This window comes from Typopeltis vanoorti, chromosome 15 (assembly GCF_054136105.1).
Source record: "Typopeltis vanoorti isolate ZY-2024b chromosome 15, IOZ_Tvanoo_1.0, whole genome shotgun sequence".
Classification (NCBI taxonomy): Eukaryota; Metazoa; Arthropoda; class Arachnida; order Uropygi; family Thelyphonidae; genus Typopeltis; species Typopeltis vanoorti.
This window is the reverse complement of record NC_143563.1, coordinates 30050491-30074662: the sequence shown is the minus strand read 5'-3', so window position 1 is coordinate 30074662 and position 24172 is coordinate 30050491. Positions and strand designations below refer to the sequence as shown.

The window sequence follows — 24172 nt, the reverse complement described above, 5'->3', positions numbered from 1 at the left end:
CATAACAGAGTTCCATGTGGTATTCTGTCAAGCACTTTGCAGAATCCAGCAGTATTATCATGTAGGCATTCCCTTTATCCAACTCATCCATCACTCTATTATAACAAATAAGTAAATTAGTAAGTGCAGGCATAGACTCTGTGGCTAATTGGTTCAAAAGACATATTTCAGTGATTACACCATATTTTTTATTATTCAGTTATACAACATACTGAAATAATAGTTCCCGACAAGTTTCATAAATCATAGGATTTACATCTTCAGGGGTAAATAGTATAACTTAAAGTTTAAACAAGAGAAATTAATAAATACAAATCATAACCGTCTGGCTATTCATAAACTCAAATAACAGAATGCAGATATAAAACGTTATTAACGTTGAACAATACTGGTCGATGTCACGTGTTCTTATTCTCGTTCATACAGTCTGAGCTCAGATTGAGGTAGATTTTTTATTAGAGCTGACCACACTTGATGGAGAATTAAACTGATTTTTATTGCGTTGGGTTGGGTTTTTCAGCATATTAGCAGCTTCTTTAAATTTTCTTATGTAGCAGTTGTTTTCTATATATGACATCGTCGTTTTTTGCCAGAGTACATCATGTCCAGTGGAAGTGGTATGGTAAGCAAGACCCATTTTTTGTTCTCTTTTGTATTGTACGTCTTTTTGGTGTTCAGCCATGCGTATTTTCTCCAGATCTTCCTGTCTGTCCTACGTAGCAAATCCCACAAGAGCAATGGATTTTGTAGACTCCTGGTTTTTTAAGAGAACGATGAGGTGGTTTTGGTGGATGTAGGAATCTTGAGATTTTTTCCATAGGAAGGAAGGCTACTTTTACGTTGTGTTTGTTCAATAATTTGGCTAGCTAATCTGTAACATTTTTGATATAAGGAAGCGAGATTGCGTTTTTGTAATCCTGTTTTACTGTGTTGTTAGTTGGAGGCATTTTAAGGATTCTCTTGATGGTTTTTGTTTCATACCCATTCTGTTGGAGGATTTGTGTTAAGTATTTTAGTTCTTCTTTACATCTTTCTTGTGTGCTGGAAATATTGTATGCTCTGTCTCGAAGAGTTTTAATTAAGCTTATTTTTTGTGAAGGATGGTGGTGTGAGACTACATTTAGAAATCTTCCTGTGTTGGTCGGCTTCCTATATACTGAGAAGGAGAGTTTATTTTCTTCATTAACTTCTAATAGAATAGAATATCTAGAAAAGGAAGTTTTCTATTTTCTTCTTGTTCTAAAGTGAATTTTATGGTGTTGTGCAAATTGTTGAGATAATCTACGTAATATATAGATAATCAGTTTTAAAGATTATCTCAACAATTTGCACAACACCATAAAATTCACTTTAGAACAAGAAGAAAATAGAAAACTTCCTTTTCTAGATATTCTATTCTATTAGAAGTTAATGAAGAAAATAAACTCTCCTTCTCAGTATATAGGAAGCCGACCAACACAGGAAGATTTCTAAATGCAGCCTCACACCACCATCCTTCACAAAAAATAAGCTTAATTAAAACTCTTCGAGACAGAGCATACAATATTTCCAGCACGCCAGAAAGATGTAATGAAGAACTAAAATACTTAACACAAATCCTCCAACAGAATGGGTATGAAACAAAAACCATCAAGAGAATCCTTAAAATGCCTCCAACTAACAACACAATAAAACAGGATTACAAAAACACAATCTCGCTTCCTTATATCAAAAATGTTACATATCAGCTAGCCAAATTATTGAACAAACACAATGTAAAAGTAGCATTCCCTCCTATGGAAAAAATCTCAAGATTCCTACATCCACCAAAACCATCTCATCATCCTCTTAAAAAACCGGGAGTCTACAAAATCCATTGCTCTTGCGGGATTTGCTACGTAGGACAGACAGGAAGATCTGGAGAAATACGCATGGCTGAACACCAAAAAGATGTAGAATACAAAAGAAAACAAAAAACGGGTCTTACTTACCATACCACTTCCACTGGACATGATGTACACTGGCAAAAAACGACGATGTCATATATAGAAAACAACTGCTACATAAGAAAATTTAAAGAAGCTGCTAATATGCTGAAAAACCCAACCCAATGCAATAAAAATCAAGGCTTAATTCTCCATCAAGTGTGGTCAGCTCAAATAAAAAATCTACCTCAATCTGAGCTCGGACTGTATGAACGAGAACAAGAACAAGTGAGATCGACCAGTATTGTTCAACGTCAATAACGTTTTATATCTGCATTGTTATTTGAGTTCATGAATAGCCAGATGGTTATGATTTGCATTTATTAATTTCTCGTTTAAACTTTAAGTTATACTATTTACCTCTGAAGATGTAAATCCTACGATTTACAAAACTATTATTTCAGTATGTTGTATAACTGAATAATAAAAAATGTGGTGTAATCACCGAAATATGTTTTTTGAAATTGGTAAGTTTTTCATGTAGTACTATCATATCCTGTACACCCCCTTGAGGGTACATATCAGGAATATGATGATGATAATGATGAGTAAATTAGTAAGGCATGACTGACCCTTCACAAAACCATGCTCCCCTCCCCCACTTTTAAATTCTGTTTTGACCAACTTTTCCAATACTTTACCACTACTCCAAATAAATACCGATTGGTCCATAATTTGCTACTGCAATCCTGGAGCCTCCTTTATGTAAAGGAACTATTTTGTTCTCCTTCCACTTCCTTGGCACTTTACTAGAGCTGAGACATAAAATAAAAGGTCTAATCACAGGCAATGCCAATTCTTTTGCATATTCTTGTAATATGCAAACTGATATCCCATCGAATTCTATAGCTATATTTGCATTTGAGATTCTGCAATATCGTAAGTACTTCCAATTCATCAACATCTATTCTCATATCAGTTCCTGTCACTGCAACAGTAATATCATCACTCAGATGACAGACTCTTGCAAAGTGGTCACTTAGAAACTCAACTATTTTGTCTGTTTCTGTCACCTCTCTACTGCTGTCCCTGCCTCTATTTTCCATGCAGTGTGAATGATAATGCCAAACATACTTAGAACCTCCTCCATTTCAAAGGTACAACAGTTAAAATGGTAGTACTGCTAGCCAGCTGCCAGGCAGTATACAGGCCCGAACCCGTCCGTAACAAGTCAGGAGCCTTCTTGGTCAATTGGTGCATAATCCCACTGTCACATACTCTGCCAGGTCATGCCTGGAGAGGAAGTCGTAGTAGTATGTAGGAGGCACCGTCGAGGCTAAAGCATGACAAGGAGGCTGGATGTATGGGTGTTGTGTTCATGAGTCTATCTCCTCCCACTGTATGTCCCACTCTTTCCTTCCATCTAACAATAAACCAAAAAATGAAACAAACAAACGATGATGGCAACACTGCGATAAAAATAAATCTCCTTTGGATGAAAATCAACTCATCCAAACAAATCAAGTACAATATTCCAAACATACCAGAATCCCCCCTCCCCTAAAAAAAATCACTTTCACATCCACTTTATCAACACTTGTGGCATAAATTCCAACATAAACAACGTTAATCATCACCACTTACAGACATCCAAACCTGATCTCCTGTTCTTAACAGACACAAACTGCAGCTACATCAATCACAGTTCACTTTCAATGTCTATAAATTATATTTTTCATTATTCAATTTGCCACAGGAGTGACATCTCTGACTTTGCTTGATCTGACAATGCCTTCCAGAGAATGCCAAATTTAAAATCTCCTGCTTTTGATCTCATCTGGCTCAACATTTCCTTGCCCAATTAGTAACATTCATCTGCTGCATACCAGTCTCCAAACTCCAAAACCACTCAGACCTTTTCATCTTCCTCTCCATGAAGCTCAACCATCTTCGGTCTAGTTATCCAAACAGTGAAGTTATCTTCCTGGGAGAACTTAATATCGACAACTCCAACTGGCCTCCCCCTTCTTCAACACTATTAATCAAGATAGACATGATGTGAATTTTTGCTATAAGCAATGATCTAATACAAATCTTACCTATATCTACCTGAATTCTAGATAATCTCCTCCACTTTCTTAATACCCTTGATCTTTTTTTAACTTGTTCTCCTTCCAGTAGTGGTTACGGGCAAAATTCAGGAATGGATGGTAGTAATTTACTCACATAATATTGCTAGACTTTGCAAATACTATACTACACAGAAGCCTATAATGCAAGCTGAAGCAAATGGGGATGGATATGATGCCAATTACAAAGATAAGAGGGTGACTGATCTATATCAGAGAGTATTATATTATGGTGTAGTTAAATCAAAGTAAAGGCAGATGACCAGCAGTGCACTATAGGGCTCTTTACTTGGGCCACTGCTGTTCAGCTTGTAAATTAATGATGTGAGGTGGAATATCCAGCTGAATGCCAATGATGCTAAACTTGGGAGGGCAATAGTTAAAAAAAGGTGATGTTAGAGATCCTATAGGATGATCTAAATAGAGTGGCAGTTTGAGCAAGGGATAATGGTTGCCAGTTCAATGTGTGAAAGTATAGAGCAGAGTTCTCAACCCTATGCTCACAGGTGCAAATGTGCATGCGAAGTTATTTGCAGGCACCCACTGTGAATTATTAAATAAGGAAAAAATAAAATTAAAACCGAAAATGTCTTCTCCTAGTAATAATATTTATTGGAATCGTAAAAAATGTAAACATTTATGTTATATTACGAACATTTTGTAATTCCTCTGTCTTTGAGTGCGAGTGTTACCAGTGTCAATTTTGTGCATATGTTTTATGTATTTAGTCCACTGGCAACTGTGCACCTGAGTGACGTGTCACCACTTCACCAGTGTTGTCGGAAAGCTTTAACCATTGTTTTCTCATGTATAAAAATTTTGTCCCAAAATGAGTAAGCCAAATAAATAACAATGAACCTATAAATTCAACAATGATTGGGAAGAGGATTATCGTTTCATCCAGAGTAAAGAGAAATGTTTTTGCTTATTGTGTGATGGTTTAATTTAGTTGTATAATAAATGTTATATGTGTATTTATACTACTTTCATAGTTATTTAATTTGTTATCATTTGATATGATAAGCAAGTATAAATTTTCATAGAAAAAAAATATTGGTGCCCACCACTCTTTTCTCAATCTTGAATGCACCGCAACCACAACCAGGTTGAGAACCCCAGGTATAGAGTATGCACTTTGAAACGAAAAAACTTCAAACTGCATATTATGTAGATGGATCTGAACTGCAAGAATTGATAAGGCTAAGAATTTGAGGATAATCACGGACAGAGAACTGAAGTTTGGAGAACATATTGTAAAAAAAAGTGATAAGACAGCCCAAAGCATTATTTGGATGTTAAGAAACAATAACAAGCAAGGAAAAGGAAGTTATTATTCCTTTTTTAGTCTAGACTGATACAACCACACTGTTGTGCACAGTGTGGTTGTATTTCTTGGAGATGTGAAAGCAGCACCATTTTCATTAGTGGAAAAAGGGATATCGTAGTAATGTATAAGTTACTTTAGTAACTTATATATTGCTGGTATTATTGTATATTTACTGTTTGTAGATTTTGAAAAAGATTTTGATTTTCTATACCATTCAAAAGTAATAAACAGGTTAAACCAACAAGCCATCCCAAAAAAGTATATCTGATTATTAAAAAACATCAGGGAAAGGAATTTGGTACTGGGAGAGGAGTAAAACAAAGACATCCTATATCACCCATATTTTTTGCTACATTAGAAGAAGTCCTTAAGACCATCTCAGGAGAAAACTACAGAATTTTGCATCAATGGAAAAAATCTCAATATAATACTATACATGCACAAATACGTAACTTCTCAGCTAGCCTGGTTAGCTGAGTGGTTAGTGTATTCACTCTCAAACTAACAAGTCACAGGTTTGAATGCTGCTATGGGCTGGATGCTTATGGTTGAAAACGTTCGATGTTTGGTTTTTAGAGCAGCACTTTGTGTAAAAAATAAATTACAAAAAAAAAAACATAAAATTGATAAAAATGAAAAAAAAAAAGTCATTAGCCTACCCAGAGTACAAATGTACTATAGGTTTGCAAATAACCTTTTGTGGATGGGATCATATAAAAAAAAAAAATCTTTTATTTTTATTTTTTTAATAAATGAGCAATGACATAGTTTTGCTTACTATCTACATATGGAAAACAATTCTGTTTTAGGTTTATTTTTGTGCCTTTATTTATATTTCATACAAATATTTATATCATTAACAAATTTATGTTTATACCTTTTCACTTCATTTCCAAAGTCAGCAGTGTCAAAGGTAGTGACCAGCTCTAGTGCTGTAGCATTTGAAGAGTTATCATCTGGTGCAAGAACATCTCCCACATTTGATTCAGGAGGAAGCCTCCAGAGAGATCCATGCATTTCACATTTCCCATCACGTGCTATAAAAATATGACTAATATATAATTGTACCCACTGAGGATGTAATTATTAAACTAAGTATAATCATTTATTATTGTATTCTCTCTCTCTCCCACACTGAAGACAAAATTAATTAGAAAATTACCAAACATGGTATTAAGTATACCATGTAATATGCAAGTACAGCAAACCCTTGCCGAACGTGGGGGTTACGTCATTAATGCATTGCGCGTATGGCAAAATCGTGTTCCACAAAGTTAACTTTCTATGGAAAAAAATGTTTTAGGTATAGTTCAAATTAAGAAAGTATGTATGTATAATTTAAACTAACCTAAATGTTGTTGTAATTAAAAGGGAAAAATGAAACAAATGTTAATTGAAAGGATTTTTATTACTGCTTAATAAGTAGGTACATCATACAATTAATTTTTTAAAAAGCTAGTGATTTTTGCTTGGGACAATGACTGACGCAATTCTTTAAAAATTTCGTGGTAAGGAGCGAAGAGTTTTTCAATGCCTTCCATAAAGTATCCTTTTCTTTCTTCATTTGGGTCAATCGCCATTGCAAAATCAGACAGTTCCTGCGCCTTTTTTAACAATTCATTTAACTACTTGTAAGTTAAAGATGCTTTATCTGTTTCACTATCACTGCTTTCACTGTCGGCTGGTGTTACAAGATCATCCAATTCTTCATTCGTCATTTCTCGATCGTCATTCTCAATTAATTCTTTGACTTCTCCTTCTTCAATATCTGAAAATCCTTTGCCGCCAATTGCTTTTGCAATTTGTACGATTTCTTTGGCTTCATTTTCAATCGATGGAAATCCTTTAAAATTGTTGACAACTTCTGGCCAGAGCTGATGCCAGCAAGCATTCAATGTTGATGAATTCACTTGTTCCCATGCGAGTTTAATCATTTCTATGCAGTGGCTTATGTTGAATCACTTCCAAAATGCCATTAGCGTGTTGTGCTTTCCTTCGTGCTTTATTTGCAGAGGTGTAAACATGCCTGACATAATAGGCTTTGAAAATTTTTATGATCCCTTGATCCATTGGTTGGATTAAGGAAGTGGTGTTAGGTAGGAGGAATAAAACCTCTACATTTGGATGCAATGTTGTGAGGGCTTCAGCATCGTGTCCTGGAGCATAATCGAGAATTAGGAGAATTTTAAAGCACAGGTTTTGCTGTTCTAAGTAATGTTTGACTTCTTTAACGAATGATCTTTCCTTCATTCTCCCGTATTATTTTTATGCTTGATTTGTTTATAACTAGTTCTCTTGCAAGTGATGAAACATGTGTACCATTTTTCAACTTATCTAAAATTTCAATTTTCTGAGGTAATGTCAAAACTTTGTGTCTTTTTGCTGTTTATCATCTTCATTCTTCCACTTAGATGTCATATTGAATTTTTGAAATTAAAAGAAATACAAATGCAAAAGGAGAAGAGGATAAACACTGATAAAGACGTGATTAAAGCTCTGCTAATGTGAGTGAAATGATCGTAACTGGGCCTGGGTCACTCAGCTAGCAGGCAGCACCAAGCAGGGTTGCTGGCCGACGCTCTGCAGCATACCACGTATGAATGAAATTCTAGCGTTGGACAAATTAAATGGAAACAATTAAGATAACGCGTATGTGCAAAATCGCATTCTGCAAATCCGCGCTCTGCAAGGGTATACTGTATAAGTTTGTTCCAACAATAAAGCAGAGGCTGTCCTAACAAGTATTTGTATTATAAATGATAATTAACTACTTTTAGTAATGATGAATACCTAAGAGTAGTGCTCTTCTCCAGCTATGTATGCATTTTGGCACTTTATTGAGCATCCAAATCAAACAGTGAAATCACTGAACCATTGAAATCAAGCTGATAAAAAGGAAGAGTGACTTTTTTAGATATTTCCAATGACTTTTTTAGCATCATTGTTGGACTATAATTTTTTTTTTTTTTTTTTGGCCAAAAATTTCTTAACTAAAAGGGATATATGTATGCTCAATTGAAATATCATAACATAATCTGTTTGTTAGAAAACAATTCTAGTTCTTCAAAATTAACACAAATTCTGATCATCAAAACAATACCTACTTCTCCTTGCTCATCTGACCAGGAAATTGCATACTGAAATAAATTCCTATGTACAATTTCTTCTCTACTGAAGAAACAGATCAGCATTATCTTACTTTTTACTTTGACTTTTTTTTTTAATTATGATATCTGATACCATGCATCAGATATTATAATTTGATGCTGCATGCTGGCTCTTCATTTACGGGTTAAATGTCCAATTTCTATAATTCTAGTAATGACACATGGAGCAGGTCACAATTTTTTTTTTTGTGAAAGATTGTGAAAAAAATTCTTCACTGATTTTCCTTGTGCTTAAAATTATGATTAATATTAATCTTACAATCACCCTGGTGATATGTAACTTTTCAGCTATCATTTTAGCACTTAAACAATTATTGCTTCTCATCAAATATCTTACTATTTCAAAATTTTCATCATAGATTGGATGTTGAGGATATGGCATTGTAAGCAAGTGGGTTTAACGTTTCAAGAATCTCAGTACCATTATTCCAAGTTTCACTAAAACAGATATGAATTTTTTTGTTCATAACTGTTTTAGTCATTTGTCTACATATTTGTCATTCGTTTCTACAATAAATGTGGCAACCACTACCTCGATAAAATAATTTTATTGTTTCTGATACATCAATGTCATCAAAACTTTACCAAAGAGCATTTGTGTATTGAGAAAAGAAAGAAAACTAAAAGAAAGGTGTATTGAGAAATGTGCCAAAAATACTTGCTTTTTGATGCAGTGTTGCCATGTGCTCCATAACAAAATCTTATTATTTTATTGCTGAACCTTTATAATTCAGCTAATAATATATGCATATATAAATGACAAAAAAAAGAAATAAATTCTTAGAAATATTATAATTAGATTCTTTAATTAGCATAATCATCTTCTCTAGTTAATTTCACCTGTTTGTCATATACAATCCATGATTAAAAAAAAAAAGGAAAAAAGTTAAATAACATTTTTTTAAACTTAATTTTCATTTGACTTACAACATAAAGTTAATACAAAAAAATCTGATTTTTTAACTCTTTTGCAACTTTGCATAAGTCGAAGTACAAAACACATTATGTACTTCATAACTGTTATTCTCCTCTTTAAATTGAATATCACATAATCACTTCTGTTTAATATGCAAATGAGTGATTTTTATGCATCACCACTTGATAAGTAATAGATCTAGATTCAAATTTCATCTACAATGGGAAGGCCTCTGTTAGTCTTACTTGAAAAAGTTATTAGTCTACTAACACTAGAGAAACAGCAGGTTTTTTTTCCCTCTTGCAAAATCAACAAATGGGTGTGTGCAAGCACGTACATGCACGTACGTGCACGCACACACACACACCTATGCACATAATAAACAACAATATCCATTCCTATTTCATCCAATTTACATAAGAACCATGCCGTATTAGCCCTTGTTAAACACTTTGGCAAAGTCCAGCAATATCACAATGTGGCTATCTCTTTTATCCAATTCAAATGACTTTCTATCATCATCATCATCATATTCCTGACATGTACCCTAAAGGGGGGTTCAGGATATTATGATAGTACTACACGAATAACTTACATCATTACTAACTTCCTATTAACAATTTTCTTCTAAATTAATATGTTATCTGTCAAGACTCCAACATTATCAGATCTTATATTTCTGTCTTCTAAGGTGCTTTTTTATGTATCAATCCACCTATATCTCGGTCTTCATCTGAGTCTTTTTCCTGCCAACCTGGCAAAGAACACTTGTTTTGCTAATCTTTCCTCTCCCATTCTGTTTAAGTGACTATACCACCTGAGATTAACACTGTTAACACATTCCTGGATGCTAACAATGTCAAATTCTTTCCTAATATCCTCATTTTTAATATGATATTGCCATTGTGCCATCTGTTCACGCCTCTAATCTTTCTCAGTACTCTCATATCTGCGGTCTCTAGTCTTTGGTCAAGTGTTTTACTTCTGACCCAGCTCTCAGATCCATAAGTTAAAATTGGTGTGAACCCTGTCTTGTATACAGCTAATTTAGGATTTTGACTAATTTCTCTCTTATTCCATATAAATTTATTCAGTTGACTTCCTACCATGCCAGCTTTGTTGATTCTGTTGTTGTCTATTTCCATATTTAATTTACTATCTTCACTAAAAATTGTGGCTAAGTAGCTGAAATGTTTTACTTGTTCTATAAGTTCTCCATTCATGATGCATTTGATATTTTCAATGTTTCTGCCTATTTTCATTGTCTTTGTCTTGCTATTGCTGTGTATAGAAGATGAGTGTGGGTCAAGTAATTATTAGGGAGAGGAAGAGACTTTGGTTATGGCAACAGGATAAAAAGAGGAAAGAGCACATGGCAGGATTGAAATAGAATTTATACAGCTATTATGGGATAATTACCTGAAACAACATTTGATGTTTGTGAAAGTGCTGTATCTGGCAACAAAACTCTATCTGGTAACAGCATCAGAAGGTGTATCCAAAGCCAACACAGCCACTATGCCTCTGATTAGAGAGAGAGAGAAAAAGATCACATGCAGTCTTACCCTGGGAGGTTGATAAACATGTGAATTTCCAATTAATAAGGGTTGTATTATTTTTTGTGACAACTCCAAAAAAAGTGGTATGCTCTCGCCCACAATGAGTCCAAGGACTCATTGTGGGCAAGAGCATACCACTCCACACAGCTCACCATCTATACTATTCAATCCTCTATTTACAACGCCGCTATTCATCATTTACTCCCAACACCATCTACTGCTCGCTAATAGTATTTTTGTCTGTAAATTGTGTTTTCTCTAGCCAATATGCCTGTATGTGGAATGAAAAATGTAAGTATTCTAAAGGCAAGTTTCTGGGAGGAAAAATCTGCTATCCCTGTATGAGATCAGCTAACTCACTTTTAATTGAATGTGAGATTACAACAGAGTCAGTGATTGTGACAAACTTAGGAGGGAGCTTGGAATAGTGCCATGGCTTAAATAACTACATGGGAAGGATGTCAGTAGTGCATGGGAAATAGTTGGGGTGTGTGTGGGGAAGGGAAGAATGTTTGAAGAAAGTAGTATCAGGCTGCATGCTTGGGATCAGGATATGAATAGCATCATTAAGCAGAAACAGGGAAAGAATAAAAATGTGAAGGGAATATAAAGAAAAAGATGTTCAGCATGTTCATGAGCAACATGGCACACAGACAAGGATAACTAGCTGGACAGAGAGGAAGAAATCAGATAATGAGAGGAACTTGGTTGAACTGGACAAAGAAATCCTAGAGTTCTTTTACTATGTAGTGAGTAACAGGAAAATGATTAAGAAAGGATAAGTTTAATGAATGATGATAGGAAGGTGATAGAAGCAGAAGAAATAAATTAGCTACTAATTGATCACTCTGCAAGTGTATTTCATTCAGGTAGAGATAGTACAGTTGCTGACATGACAGAAACAAGTGTGAGAATAGAGGTATATGAACTGGAGATGCTAAATATCTATGTGAATACAGCCAGAACTGGATGGGGTATTCACCTATGGGAGAATGTGCAAGAGAACTGGTAGTCTCTCAGACCAAGCTGTTTAAAGTCTTGGTTCTGGCAAGGTCTTGAGTGTAAAAAGAGGGCAATATTACATGAAAGTGGCTCCAAACCAGAAGTAGCAAATTACATGCCAACTGGAATCTTAGAAGTGGTGAGTGGTGGTTAAAGTACTGAAAAAGTTGGTTAAATGCAGAATTTAAAGATGAGTGGATGTGAATATGATACTCTATGGGACAGTGCAGCAAAGCTTTATGAAGGGTAGGTCCTGCCTTAGTAATTTACTCACTTTTTTTATAATAAAGTGATAGCTGAGCTGGGTAAAAGAAACAGCAACACCAGAATACATCATGAAAATCTGTTATGTAAATCTGTTATGTAGATTAGGAATAGATATGAGGCCAGTTGCATTGATAGAATAGAAGGGTAAATAGTGGATATACACCTTAAAGTAATATATGGTGGAGTAAATTTCAGAAGAATGAGGGTGACTGATGGAGTGCCACAGGGTTCTGCTGTTTAATTTCTATATTAATGATATAAAGAATGATTTGGGAATGAATATCTAGTTGTTTGCTGATGATACACAATTGGAAAAGGATAAAGGTGATGATAGTGATGAAAGATTATGACTGGTTATAAAGTTTAGCTGATCCTGCGGGATGATTTAAATAGATCATAGTATGGGCTATAATCTATTTAAATCATTAAGTAGATAATGGTTGTCTGTTTAATGTGATAAAGTGTAACATTATGCATTCTGGGGTGAATAGATAATGTATTGTGTATAACAGTGGTGGTACCAGACTGCAAAAAATAAATAAAGCTAGGAATTTGAAGTGATAGTGGACAGGTGATGAATTTTAGTGGGCATGCTACAAAATTGGATAAAAGAGCTTGAAGGATTACTTGGATGATGAAAAACTACCTTGACAAGCAGAGAGAAGTAGGTTATTACTGTTTATTATAAGGTTTTGATGTGGCTGCATGTTCTTGACTACTCTGCACAAGTTTGGTCACCTGAGTTTCTCAGAGATGATGAAATGATGGCAAGGATCCAGAGGCATCATTGTGACAGATTTGCAAATTGCTCCCTATAGTTTTAGATGAAAAGAAGACAAGGGGGGGGGGTTGATGCAGAAGAAATTTTTCAATACATGGCCAGTAGGGAAAGAAAAAAGAATCACCCTTGGAGGCTGTGGTTAGTAAGGGTACACAGACTAGTTTTTTGGCTTTGAGAGCAGTGAATGACTGAAATAGATTGTCAGATTGTAACTGTGAATGTTCTGACAGTGAATGAGTTTACTGAGAGGCATGATAAGTATTGTGTGAAAATAATGGTTAGTTTGGCCCTCCCATGATGAATCTTTGGATTTCACGGTGATGCCAATATAATAATAATAATAATAAAATTTAAATATAGATGAAACATAAGATGCTATACAGTTAACTGTTACTGTAGTGAACTCACTGGGGTCATATGAATATTTTGTCATAGTAAATAGTTTACTATAGTGAAATTTCTTTACAACAACATTTTGACTATGGACTTTGGTTGGGATTTTATAGCAGCTTGTTATAATGAGTCAATTTGTTATATCAGTGTCTACTAGGGTGAGAGTTGACTATATAAATATAAATAAAGTCACCTTTCCTTAAGAGGTATTCATAAAATTATGTGAGCCCATAAAATGAAACAGTCTTCAGAGAAATTACTAATAACAACAAAACTTTAAAATGCAGAAAAAATATGTAAAAAATAATCAAACAAATATGACAATTATGCATTAAAAATTAGAGAAATATATAAATTATGAATAATAAATTTGAAGCTTACTGATTTCATTATAACATGTAGTCAAGAGTTCTGAGTGTGTAGGTGATACACTAATATGCCACACTTCACCTGCTAAATGTAGAAATACAATCTTTGTGACACTAACACTCTCCTCATCATATTCTAGTAGATGAATCTAATATTTGTCAAATCACAAAAACAAAACTATTAATGACTAAAACTGCACATTACTATTCTAAACTTAAATGTTCATTATAAATAAATACTGATTTTGGTTTTAATACTGAAATTAAATAGAAAATTTCATTAACAAAGTGTTAAGAATAATTACTTTAATTTTCCAACATTTTCACCTTCACATTAAGGTCATCATCTGTATACACATATATATATAGAGAGATAAGCTACATTACAATTTAAACAGCAAGCCAAACTGACAATGATTTGATCAACCATTATTTTACTGGCTTGACCTCTAGTGAAAAAAAAAACTTATAGGCTGTCAGTTTAATGTGGAGAAACGTAAAGTTATGCATTTTGGGATAAATAGATAACAAGCTGTGTATCACACTGATGGCACTGTAATCAAGAAATAGATGATGCTAGAGATTTAAGGGTGGTGGTAGAGAGAGTTAAAGTTCAGAGGACATATTGCTAAGGTAGCCCATAAGATTACTTGGCTATTGAAAAACACATTAACAAGTAGAGATAAGGAAGTTGTTATTCCTCTTTATAAGGCCTTGATACACCCACATCTGGATTACTGCTCAAGTCTGGTCCCCTGGGTTTCTTGGGGATGAGGAAGTGGTGGAGTTAATTCAGAGGCAAGTGACCAAGATGGTGATTGGCCTATGGAATGTTCCTTATGAGGATAGATTGTGTGTGTGTGTGTGTGTGTGTGTGTGTGTGTGTGTGTGTGTGTAGATCGCAGAAGTTGGTTGATAGGAAAAAAAAAAAGGGGGATGTGATAGAAACATTTAAGTTGCTTAAAGAATGCAGGGGAAATGTTTCAGCACTTGGCTAGAGGGACCAGAACAAGGGATCATTCCTGGAAGTTGAATAAAGATGTGGTTATTAGGGGGTGTGAGGACAAGATTTTTTTCCTTGGAGAGTTGTGAATGAGTAGAATGGGTTGCAAGAGTCAGTTGTGAGTGCTCTGTCTGTAATGGGTTCAAGGAGAGGTATGATAGATTGTGCAGATAGATTGGGTCTCCTGTGATGAGTCTTCGGACTCCATGGAAGTGCCTGTATAATAATAATAATATCAATAAGTTATACCCTATTTATGACAAGGTCAGAGAAGAAATTCATATTAATACTTTTAATACAGCAATAATGGTGGCCTAATCAATAATTTAACATAAGTGTTCATTATATTTAGGCTAAGAAACTAGATTACTACTATCCTAATTATGATTTATAATGAACTCTTAATACAAAAGGTTATGTGGGTAGAATATGTGCCATCCATATTCTTGGGAATTTTAGATCATCGTTATTGTTAAGATTAAGGTGGTTGATTAGAATTTCACAGGCCTCTTTAAATTTGCAGCCACACCACATTTTGGTATGATGTAATGGAGAGATGCTTTTCCAGTTAATTCTATAGAATATTCAGGACATGATCAGAAAGGTCAGTTTACCATAGTTATTAAATTTAATGTGCCATTTATGTTTCTTTTTTTGGATAGGAATTATGCATCCAGTTTCACCTACATACAGCAAATTACAGATGCAATGAACATGGTATAGTCCAGGGTGGGCTAGAGGAGAAAGTGGATCCTTGGAGGAGTTGAACACATTCTTTAATTTTGCAGTAGGTTTAAAGATGGCATTAAGGTCATATTTCTTTAATATATGGAATGGCCACAGTTTTTATTATAATCTAGTTTATTTTTATTATTAGGTGCAATCTTGAAAAGAATTTTCAAGATTGCACCTAATTTTTTTTTAGAAAGATACTGTTGATAGCGCTTAATTCTTTCTTAAGTGCTTGCTCATTGGAGCAAATCTTTAAATTCCTATTTTTTAGTGTGTTAATGATACCTTGTTTTTGTGTTGGATGGTGGTAGGAGTTTATGTGTATATATTGGCCAGTATATGTAGACTTATGGTAAACAGTGAAGGAAAGGCTGCCGGAAGGAAGAAGTGAGACAAGCGTATTCTGACTTTCAATTTCAATTATGAATTGTATGTCTTGTTTGTTTAGGTGGCTGAGGAAGGTGTCTAAAGTCTGGTGGCCATAGGGCCAGATAAAGAAAACATCAACATACCTAAGCCAGACTTGGGGTTTTAAAATAAAGGAATCTAGAGGACGTTGCTCAAAAGCTTCGATATAAAAGTTTGGCAGGGGGGATAACAAAATGGAAGTAAAAAGTATTGTGCCACACAAAATAACCAGAATGTGGTACATGGGAAAAGAGCACCATGATATTGGGCAGTTATTTGGCTTATAAAAGAAACTGTGTCATCACTGTCACTGATTGCAATTATTCTTAGCACAGTTGTAGTCTCCATAATTTATCAACATCAACTTAAATGAAAGGCTGCAATATTCTACTAAACAAAGATTGCATGAAATAAAGTAGAACAGTTGTGCTTAGAGTGACTGTTGGATACTGAATGAGGAGAATTGGAAATTATTAATACTTCATTCAGAGTCCAACATAATCAGCTATTCCCAAAGCCAAATTTGCTCATCCAACTAATAATCTCTTGTTAACAGTATGCTATTTATATGATTTCTTTAAAGTTATGTTTATTAATATTTATTCGTTCGTTTATTATTTTGAGATGAAGTACAGTTGTGAAAACTGTGTATTAAATGTCGCTTATTATTATGAGATTAATGTTACTGATACAGAGATAAAAATTGTAAAATATGCAATATTTTCATGTTATTAGTAAAATGTAATGTATTCAAGTAATTCTTCAAAATAAGACTTGATTGGTTGTTGTGAGAAATTTTGTTATTTTTAGCCAGCGCTTGCCTTAACGTGAGTTACTGTACAGTATGCAAGAAGCCAGTTCGGTATCAACAAAACCAGTTAGAACCAGATTTTGGCGGAAAAGGAGAGTAGGAGGTCATGAGCAAGACATGAAAAAGAAGAACACAGTAGAAAGAGGAGAGAAATAACCTGGGATTGAACAGAATAAGAAGGACTGGGAACCGCTCTGTATCTTGACTTATCTTTCTTCGAGCTCTTATTCTTTTATAAATTCCTATCGCCTCGCAGAAGGATAGCGTTGGACAAAAGGATAATAAGAACCGGTAAGAAATATTGAGGTTATTGTACATTGAAGGCACTTACAAGCAAGAAGATAAATTCTCCTGAGTTAACTGATCAGTTACTGAAACCCAGTATTCTATAATAATTGTGTGCTCTCAAAGTGAAAGTATTCAAGAACCAAGGAGTGTTTCTAGGATGCTCGATAACGAGGAAGCTATACTGTTTATACCGGTAAGGATATCTTTTCTATGCCTCGTGTGAAGTAGCGAAACTTGTTTCTAGAGAGCATGATATAGTTCATATTGCTGAAATTAACAGTTCAAGATAGAATGTGTGATATAGTGAAACATTTCCTCATAAACATAATATATGAAGTATCTCTTGATCAATAATTCATATTTGAATGTGTGATATAGTGAAGTCTGTTACGTGAGAACGCAATGTAAAATTGAGACTGAACTTTCTGAGAACTATTGTGTTAGACTGATAAACTTGAAAGTTACTGAAAGAATGACTGATGACTTGTGCTTTGTGATTGTTCTGAATAGTTACACTGAATCAATATTTAGAGTACATTGAACGATAGCTTTGTTTAGAGTAAAATTGTGTTTGGAATCTTGATAATAAGAAGAGTGGAATTTATTTGCACAAATTCTAATCGTAAATGATATACTCAGCTGAGTAAATTGCTGATGTCTTAATGAGAACTTATTCATTCTTAATTGCATTATCCCAACTAGAAATCCTTGTTTTAATGTATAATTATGTGTTAAAGCATTAAATAATTTTATTTGAGTTGAATCTTGTGTTTGCCTGATTTCTTTCATTGCACCGCTCATTAAAATAGTTCGAATCTTAGCGGGAACCCTAGATATAATAAGGAGAATTTCGGCCTGAATTCAGTTGATAACAATTTGTGCTAGCTGATGGTTGATTTCACAATGTTGCTTATGCAAATTAGAACATAGAGTGGCACAGTTAAAAATAAATTTTCACTGTGTTTGAATGTGGAGTCAGTCAAAAGCTGGAATATACATCGGAGTAGAAAGTAGGATCCAACAGTGACCATACAGCTATAATTGCTGGCCTGGTTGGCCACATGGTTAGCATACCCGCTCTCCAGCCAAAAGGCAGTGGGTTCGAATCCCGCCGTGAGCATAGATGTTTGTGATCGTCTGTAGAAATACTTGTGGTGGGCAGTAGATCGTTTTAGTGTAGTTGTGGGTCCTTGTAGTTGGTGGATTGAGTGGTGGAGACAGAGTTGTAGAGTGGATCCCCTCGCTCAATGAGTCTTGGGACTCCCTGGAGGTGTCACATCATCATCAAATTCCTGACATGTACCCTCAGAGGGATGTACAGGATATGATAGTACTACATGAAAAATTTACATCATTACCAACTTCCTATCTACAATTTTACTCCAAATCAGTCTGTTACTTGTCAAGACTCCAACATTATCAGATCTTACATTTCTATCGTCTAAGGCACTTTGTACCGTATCAATCCACCTATATCTTGGTCTTCCTCTGGGTCGTTTTCTTGCCAACCTGGCAGAGAACACTTGTTTTGCTAATCTTTCCTCACCCATTCTGTTTAAGTGACCATACTACCTGAGATAAACACTGCTAATGCATTCCTGGATACTGACAATATCAAATTCTTTCCTAATATCCTCGTTTTTAATATGATATTGCCATTGATGCCATCTGTTAACGCCTCTAATCTTTCTCAGGACTCTCTCATATCTGCGGTCTCTAGTCTTTGATCAAGTGTTTTACTTCTGACCCAGCTCTCAGATCTATAAGCTAAAACTGATTTAACTTATAGATCTGGAATTTAGTGTTCCGACTAATTTCTTTCTTATTCCATATGAATTTATTAAATTGACTTCCTATCATACCAGCTTTGTTGATTCTGTTGTCTATTTCTATATTTAATTTACCATCTTCACTAAAAATCATGACTAAGTAGCTGAAATGTTTTACTTGTTCCACAGATTCTCCATTCACAACACAGTTGACATTTTCAATGATTCTGCCTATTTTCATTGTCTTTGTCTTTTTATTGCTGACCTTCATACCATATCTACTATGTTATTCAATTCAGTTATTCAATTTAGTCAGTGAATCTTGCAGACTAGTAGCAGATTTATTTACAAGTATAACATTGTCCGCATAAAGCAAAGAGCTGACATTAACATCTCCAATTTTGATATCATGTTTAATACCAAATTTCTTTCATAATGTTATCCATATAGATAATGAATAACAGGGGGGTAATGTACATCCTTGTCTGACACCAGATTTAACCTTAAACCATCTTCCTGTACTTCCTAACTGCTGACTTACAACTCAAATAAATACTAAATATTGCTTCATATAATGCCCCATTGACACCATATAACTGTAGCACATTGAATAGCTTCTCTCTTGGCACCTTGTCATATGCCTTTTCCAAATCGACAAAACTTAAATACAGATCTTTGTTATATTCCCATGATTTCTCCACTATTTGTCGTAAAGTGAAGATCTGATCCTGACAGCTTCTATTTGACCTGAATCCAGCTTGTTCGTCACCAAGCTTTTCTTCCACAATTCTTCTTAACCGTTTCTCAAGTATACTTGCATATATCTTACCAGGAACACTCAGTAGGGAAATACCTCTGCAATTCTCCCATTCAGTTTTATTTCCCTTTTTATATATGGGTACTATGAGAGCTCTACTCCAATCATCAGGAATTCATCCTTCTGTCCAGGCTTTCTGAACTATGCAGTGCAGCCATTGTAAGACTTTTATACCACCGTACTTCAGCATTTCTGGTTGAATATCATCTAATCCTGCTGCCTTTCCACATTTCAAGCCTTTGATGGCTTTTTCTACTTCAAGTATGGATATGTATTCCTGCCTGCATGCCTGGTCAGTGTTTTTTACCACTGTGCTGTCATCACTGCTTGTTTCATTTAGCAGTTTTTCAAAGTAATTACTCCATACTTCAAGGATATCTTTTTCTCCTGCTTTCATGTCACCTTTATCATCTCTAACTCCTTTTACAGCAATTTTTCCTCCATTCCTAAGCTTCTTCAAAAATCTCCAGAATATTTTTCCACCTTCTTGATATTTATTTTCTATGTTCTTGCCGAAGTCCTCCCATGACTTTTGTTTAGCTAGTTTTACACAGTGTTTAGCTTTCTTAGATTTGCCTCTGTATTCTCTAAGAGCACAAGCTGACTTATTTGCCAGGAACTTTTGATATGCTTTCTTCTTTTCCTTCACTGCCTCTTTAACTTCCTGTGTCCACCATGGAGTTCTAATTTTTCTATCCTTGCAGACAACTTCGCCACAAGCCTCTCTAGCTGAATCAATCAGGGTTTTCTTCAAGGCTTGCCATAGAATCTCCAAGGTTTGGTTCCTTTTTTCAAACTCTTTCATTTTTTCTTCAATAATCTTTGTGTATTTTAGTCTACAGTTCACATCTGAGAGCTGCTCAACTTTTATTCGCTTTAAAACTTTCTTACATGTTATTCCCTTTCAATATGAAATTCAATTTTATCCTGCTCAAGACTAAATAGTGATCACTTCCAATTTTAAATCCTCTGTACACTCTGGTGTCCTGAACCAGGGAGAAACAATAACATAGTCAATGAGACTTTTTCTTATTCCCTACCTCTTCTCTCCATGTGAATTTGTGCACATTTTTATGTTGGAACATGGTGTTAGTAATAACCATTCCATGTCCTGAGAAGAAATCCAACAGATATTTGCAATTATTATTAGCTTTGCTCTTTTCTCCAAATTTTCCCAAAATATTTTTGTATGTCTCATAATCATTTCCTACTCTGCTATTTAGATCCCCAACAAGGACCAACATTTCCTTTTTCATTGTGTCAGTTGCTTTTTCTAAATCCTCAAAAAATTCCTCCACTTCTACCTTAGTAGAACTTTCTGTGGGACCATAGGCACAAATAAGTCTCATTGTCCAGTTCCCCATTCTAATATTTGCCCACATCACTATACTTGAGACTGCCTGCCATTCAAGATGATTAGCATCGTATTTTGTGTTGAATACTATGTCTACTCCTTCTTTTCCTTGATTGTCATTGCCTGAGTATATCATTTTGTATTTATTGCTCAGAAAGATCTCACCAGTTTTTGTCTTTTTTGTTTCAGTAACTCCTATTATGTCGACCTGGTACTTATCTAATTCCTCAGCTAGCTGCATTTCTTTGCCATTCAGGCTTCTTATGTTGATAGTACCAATCTTTAACTCTAGTGATGTTGAGTTGGGGTGTGTTTTCAGATTTGTTCCAGTAGCTGACTTTTCGCTGTTCACCCTGGTTCCTTGGCAAAAACAATGGGGGCCTTGTTTAACCGGGCAACGCTCCAGCCAGCATGAAATTTTGTCATGTTGTACCATCATTTTGCATTTTGGTTTAACCAGAATACAATTTGGTTGGCTAAATCCTAAATTGCCAGCCCATCCTCATTCATTCAGTATCCAGGTAGATACCAAACAGGGTGCACGACGTAAAGGTGAGGATTGGACATTAGGTCAGAAGCCCTGGTCGGTTCTCCACATTTCTTTAAAGGCTATGTGGAAGTCTCCTCTCAGTTATACAGCTTTGACCCTTAAGCACCCCGAGGTGTCACATAATAATAATAATAATAATAACAAAATACACTACTCCCCAAAAAATTTACAGAACAAAATGTTTTTCATGTATATTTTGTTTTTAACCAGTGTTTTTATTTTGTTTTGTTTTGTTTTGTTTTTAACCAAAGGTATTTCCACATGGAAATTCCAAATATCCAATAGAAATTGATCTACTGCCCAACAGGTCCAGACCAATGCAAATTATCCATACCTATAAAAACACAGGTTGCAATTGCATCACTTTATATTTGAGTTTTTTTTGGTCAGTAATTTAGCCATATCTCCAGTATCTTCAGGATGACAAGTCATTGTCATTTAGATGGTTCTTTGAGATGGTAAGTCACTGGATGACTTGAAGCCAAGAAATCACAGGAAAAGGTGCCATGTTGGCTTAATATGTCATGAATTGTTATCTCAAAATTATAGATGTAGTTTCAGGAGATAGGAGCCATTACAAGAGCTGACTAAGTTCACAAGAAGGCTATGTCAACCAGAAGAGACTGCTATCTAACAGTAAGATGGAATGTGTCCTGCCACCAACTGTTTCTTAAAGTTGCTGTGGCCACAGGTGAAAAGATTTCCAAGTGGACTCTAAGCAAGGAAACCAGTGGTTTGTATCCCATTAACCACAAAACCATTGCAGAGTTCATCGAAATTGGTGCAATAAACATGTTACTTAGAGCTCTGACAAATGGGGGTATGGTTCTGTTCTCTGAGTCTCATTTTAGCCTACATCAGAGTCTAGACATTGGCTGATCTGGAGAGAATGAGGAATTCAATGCCATCCTTGCAACATTAGAGAAAGGGACACTTTCAGTGAAGGCAGTGTTCTTGTGTGGGGATAGAATAATGATTAATGGCTGCACTCCACCCTTCATGTTTTTGATGCAGAGGTACTGAGAACAATCCTTGAATCCTATGTGCCATTTTTTTTGGAGTGCAGTTAGCTACGATTTTTTTTTTTCTCCCCACATATAACAATGCTTATATAGCTCAAGTGGTAGATGAGTACCTTGAAACTGAAGATGTCCAATGGCTGTAACAAGCAATCACCACTCTTAAACATGGCTGTAACAAGCAATCATCATCACACTTAAACATGACTGAACATGTGTCGAATACCCTTGGCATAACATTCCATGCTGACAGCCACTACCTTGGTCACTTCCACTAGAGCAGAAGAATGGGATTTGTTGCTACAGAATCTTATGGATCCCTTACACTGAGCATGGTCCACTGCTATCAGGTGTGTTTAGTCATTAGAGGGGATTGGATTATATGCCATTCTGGTGTTATGCAACTATTTTTCAAGCATACCATGTCAACCTCTGTAATGTGATCTTTTTGGTAATTCTTATATACACCCCTATGTGTGGCATAGGGTATAAATGTTAAAGTTTTTTCACTTGGTTATAATATAAATTAAAGATGTCAAGAAATTATATACTTGGTTTAATCCTTTATCCAAGTGTAAGCAAACAAAGTTTGCACATGAAGTATTTTCAGGACTGAGGCAACTCATATATAGAGGCTAATGACTTCACATCACTTGCTATCGTATCCCATAATGCAAAGCACATATCCTTACAGGTATGTATAATACTATGCATTATGGGAAGGGTCACTACCCAGACTGGTTTGGACCTTTATTGAGGTCTCCATGTGTTGAGGCTTAAGTGCTGTGCAGAATTCATGTTGAAGGTTTAATGGAATAATTATCAGCACTGAGAAAGGATTAAAAATAATTTTAATACTTCCAATATTTCATCTCTGTCACAGAGACATCATCAGGGATTACAAAAAACTTTTTATAACAACACACACACACACAAAAGCAATACAATAGTGAGTAAAACTAAAGTCCTATCTAGGTGGTGTGCCCTTTATGGGCATTCGCAGGTGGCCTAGGATGTAAAGAGGGATCTCTAATAATTAATGTTTCCCAAATTTTGGGAAGTTTAATGCAACCATTATTTGTTTAAATTAGGATGATTCCTGAGTGCCAATGCAGATTCAAAAAACAGTCTTTCTCTTTTGAATTTACTATGGTGGAGCATGGTCGTTTTTTCCAGGAGATCCTGTGGATAGTATCCAAAACATGGTCTACAAGGCGAGATTGACCATAATCGTGATTGCAGATGTAAGATCTGTGTTCTTCTAACCGAATGGATGCTGACCTGCCTGTCTGTCCAAAATAAGCCAGTTTACAGGCACAAGGTACTCTATATACTCCAGGCACTGAGAGAGGAGGGAGTTGGCCTTTGGTGGAAGGGATAAGGGTAACAAGTTTACGGTAGGGCTTAAAAGCTGTATGGAGGTTGTACTTTTTTAACGATCTGGTTATTTTTTCTAATGTACCACGGATGTAATTATAGTGATGACATTTCTGTAGTCCTTCTGAAGAGGTGGTCGGGAAATGGGGAAGGATTTGATTATTTTTTTTTAATCCTGTGGTCATTGTAGCCATTGGAAAGGAAGGTGTTGTGTATGTGTGTGAGTTCAGT

The 24172-nt window shown here is 35.2% G+C and overlaps 1 protein-coding gene across 2 annotated transcripts in view; it reads right to left on the bottom strand.

The window, feature by feature from the left end:
• Positions 1-24172, bottom strand: part of LOC150098556 (EARP-interacting protein homolog) — a 74773-nt gene that overhangs the window by 38340 nt on the left and 12261 nt on the right. For both annotated transcript variants that reach the window (XM_090404964.1, XM_090404963.1), the window contains exons 4-5: positions 13827-13962; positions 6238-6397 (exon numbers count right to left, since the gene is read on the bottom strand). In XM_090404964.1, the coding sequence (XP_090261090.1) occupies positions 6238-6397; positions 13827-13962 (296 nt within the window). The remainder of the gene's footprint in view (positions 1-6237; positions 6398-13826; positions 13963-24172) is intronic.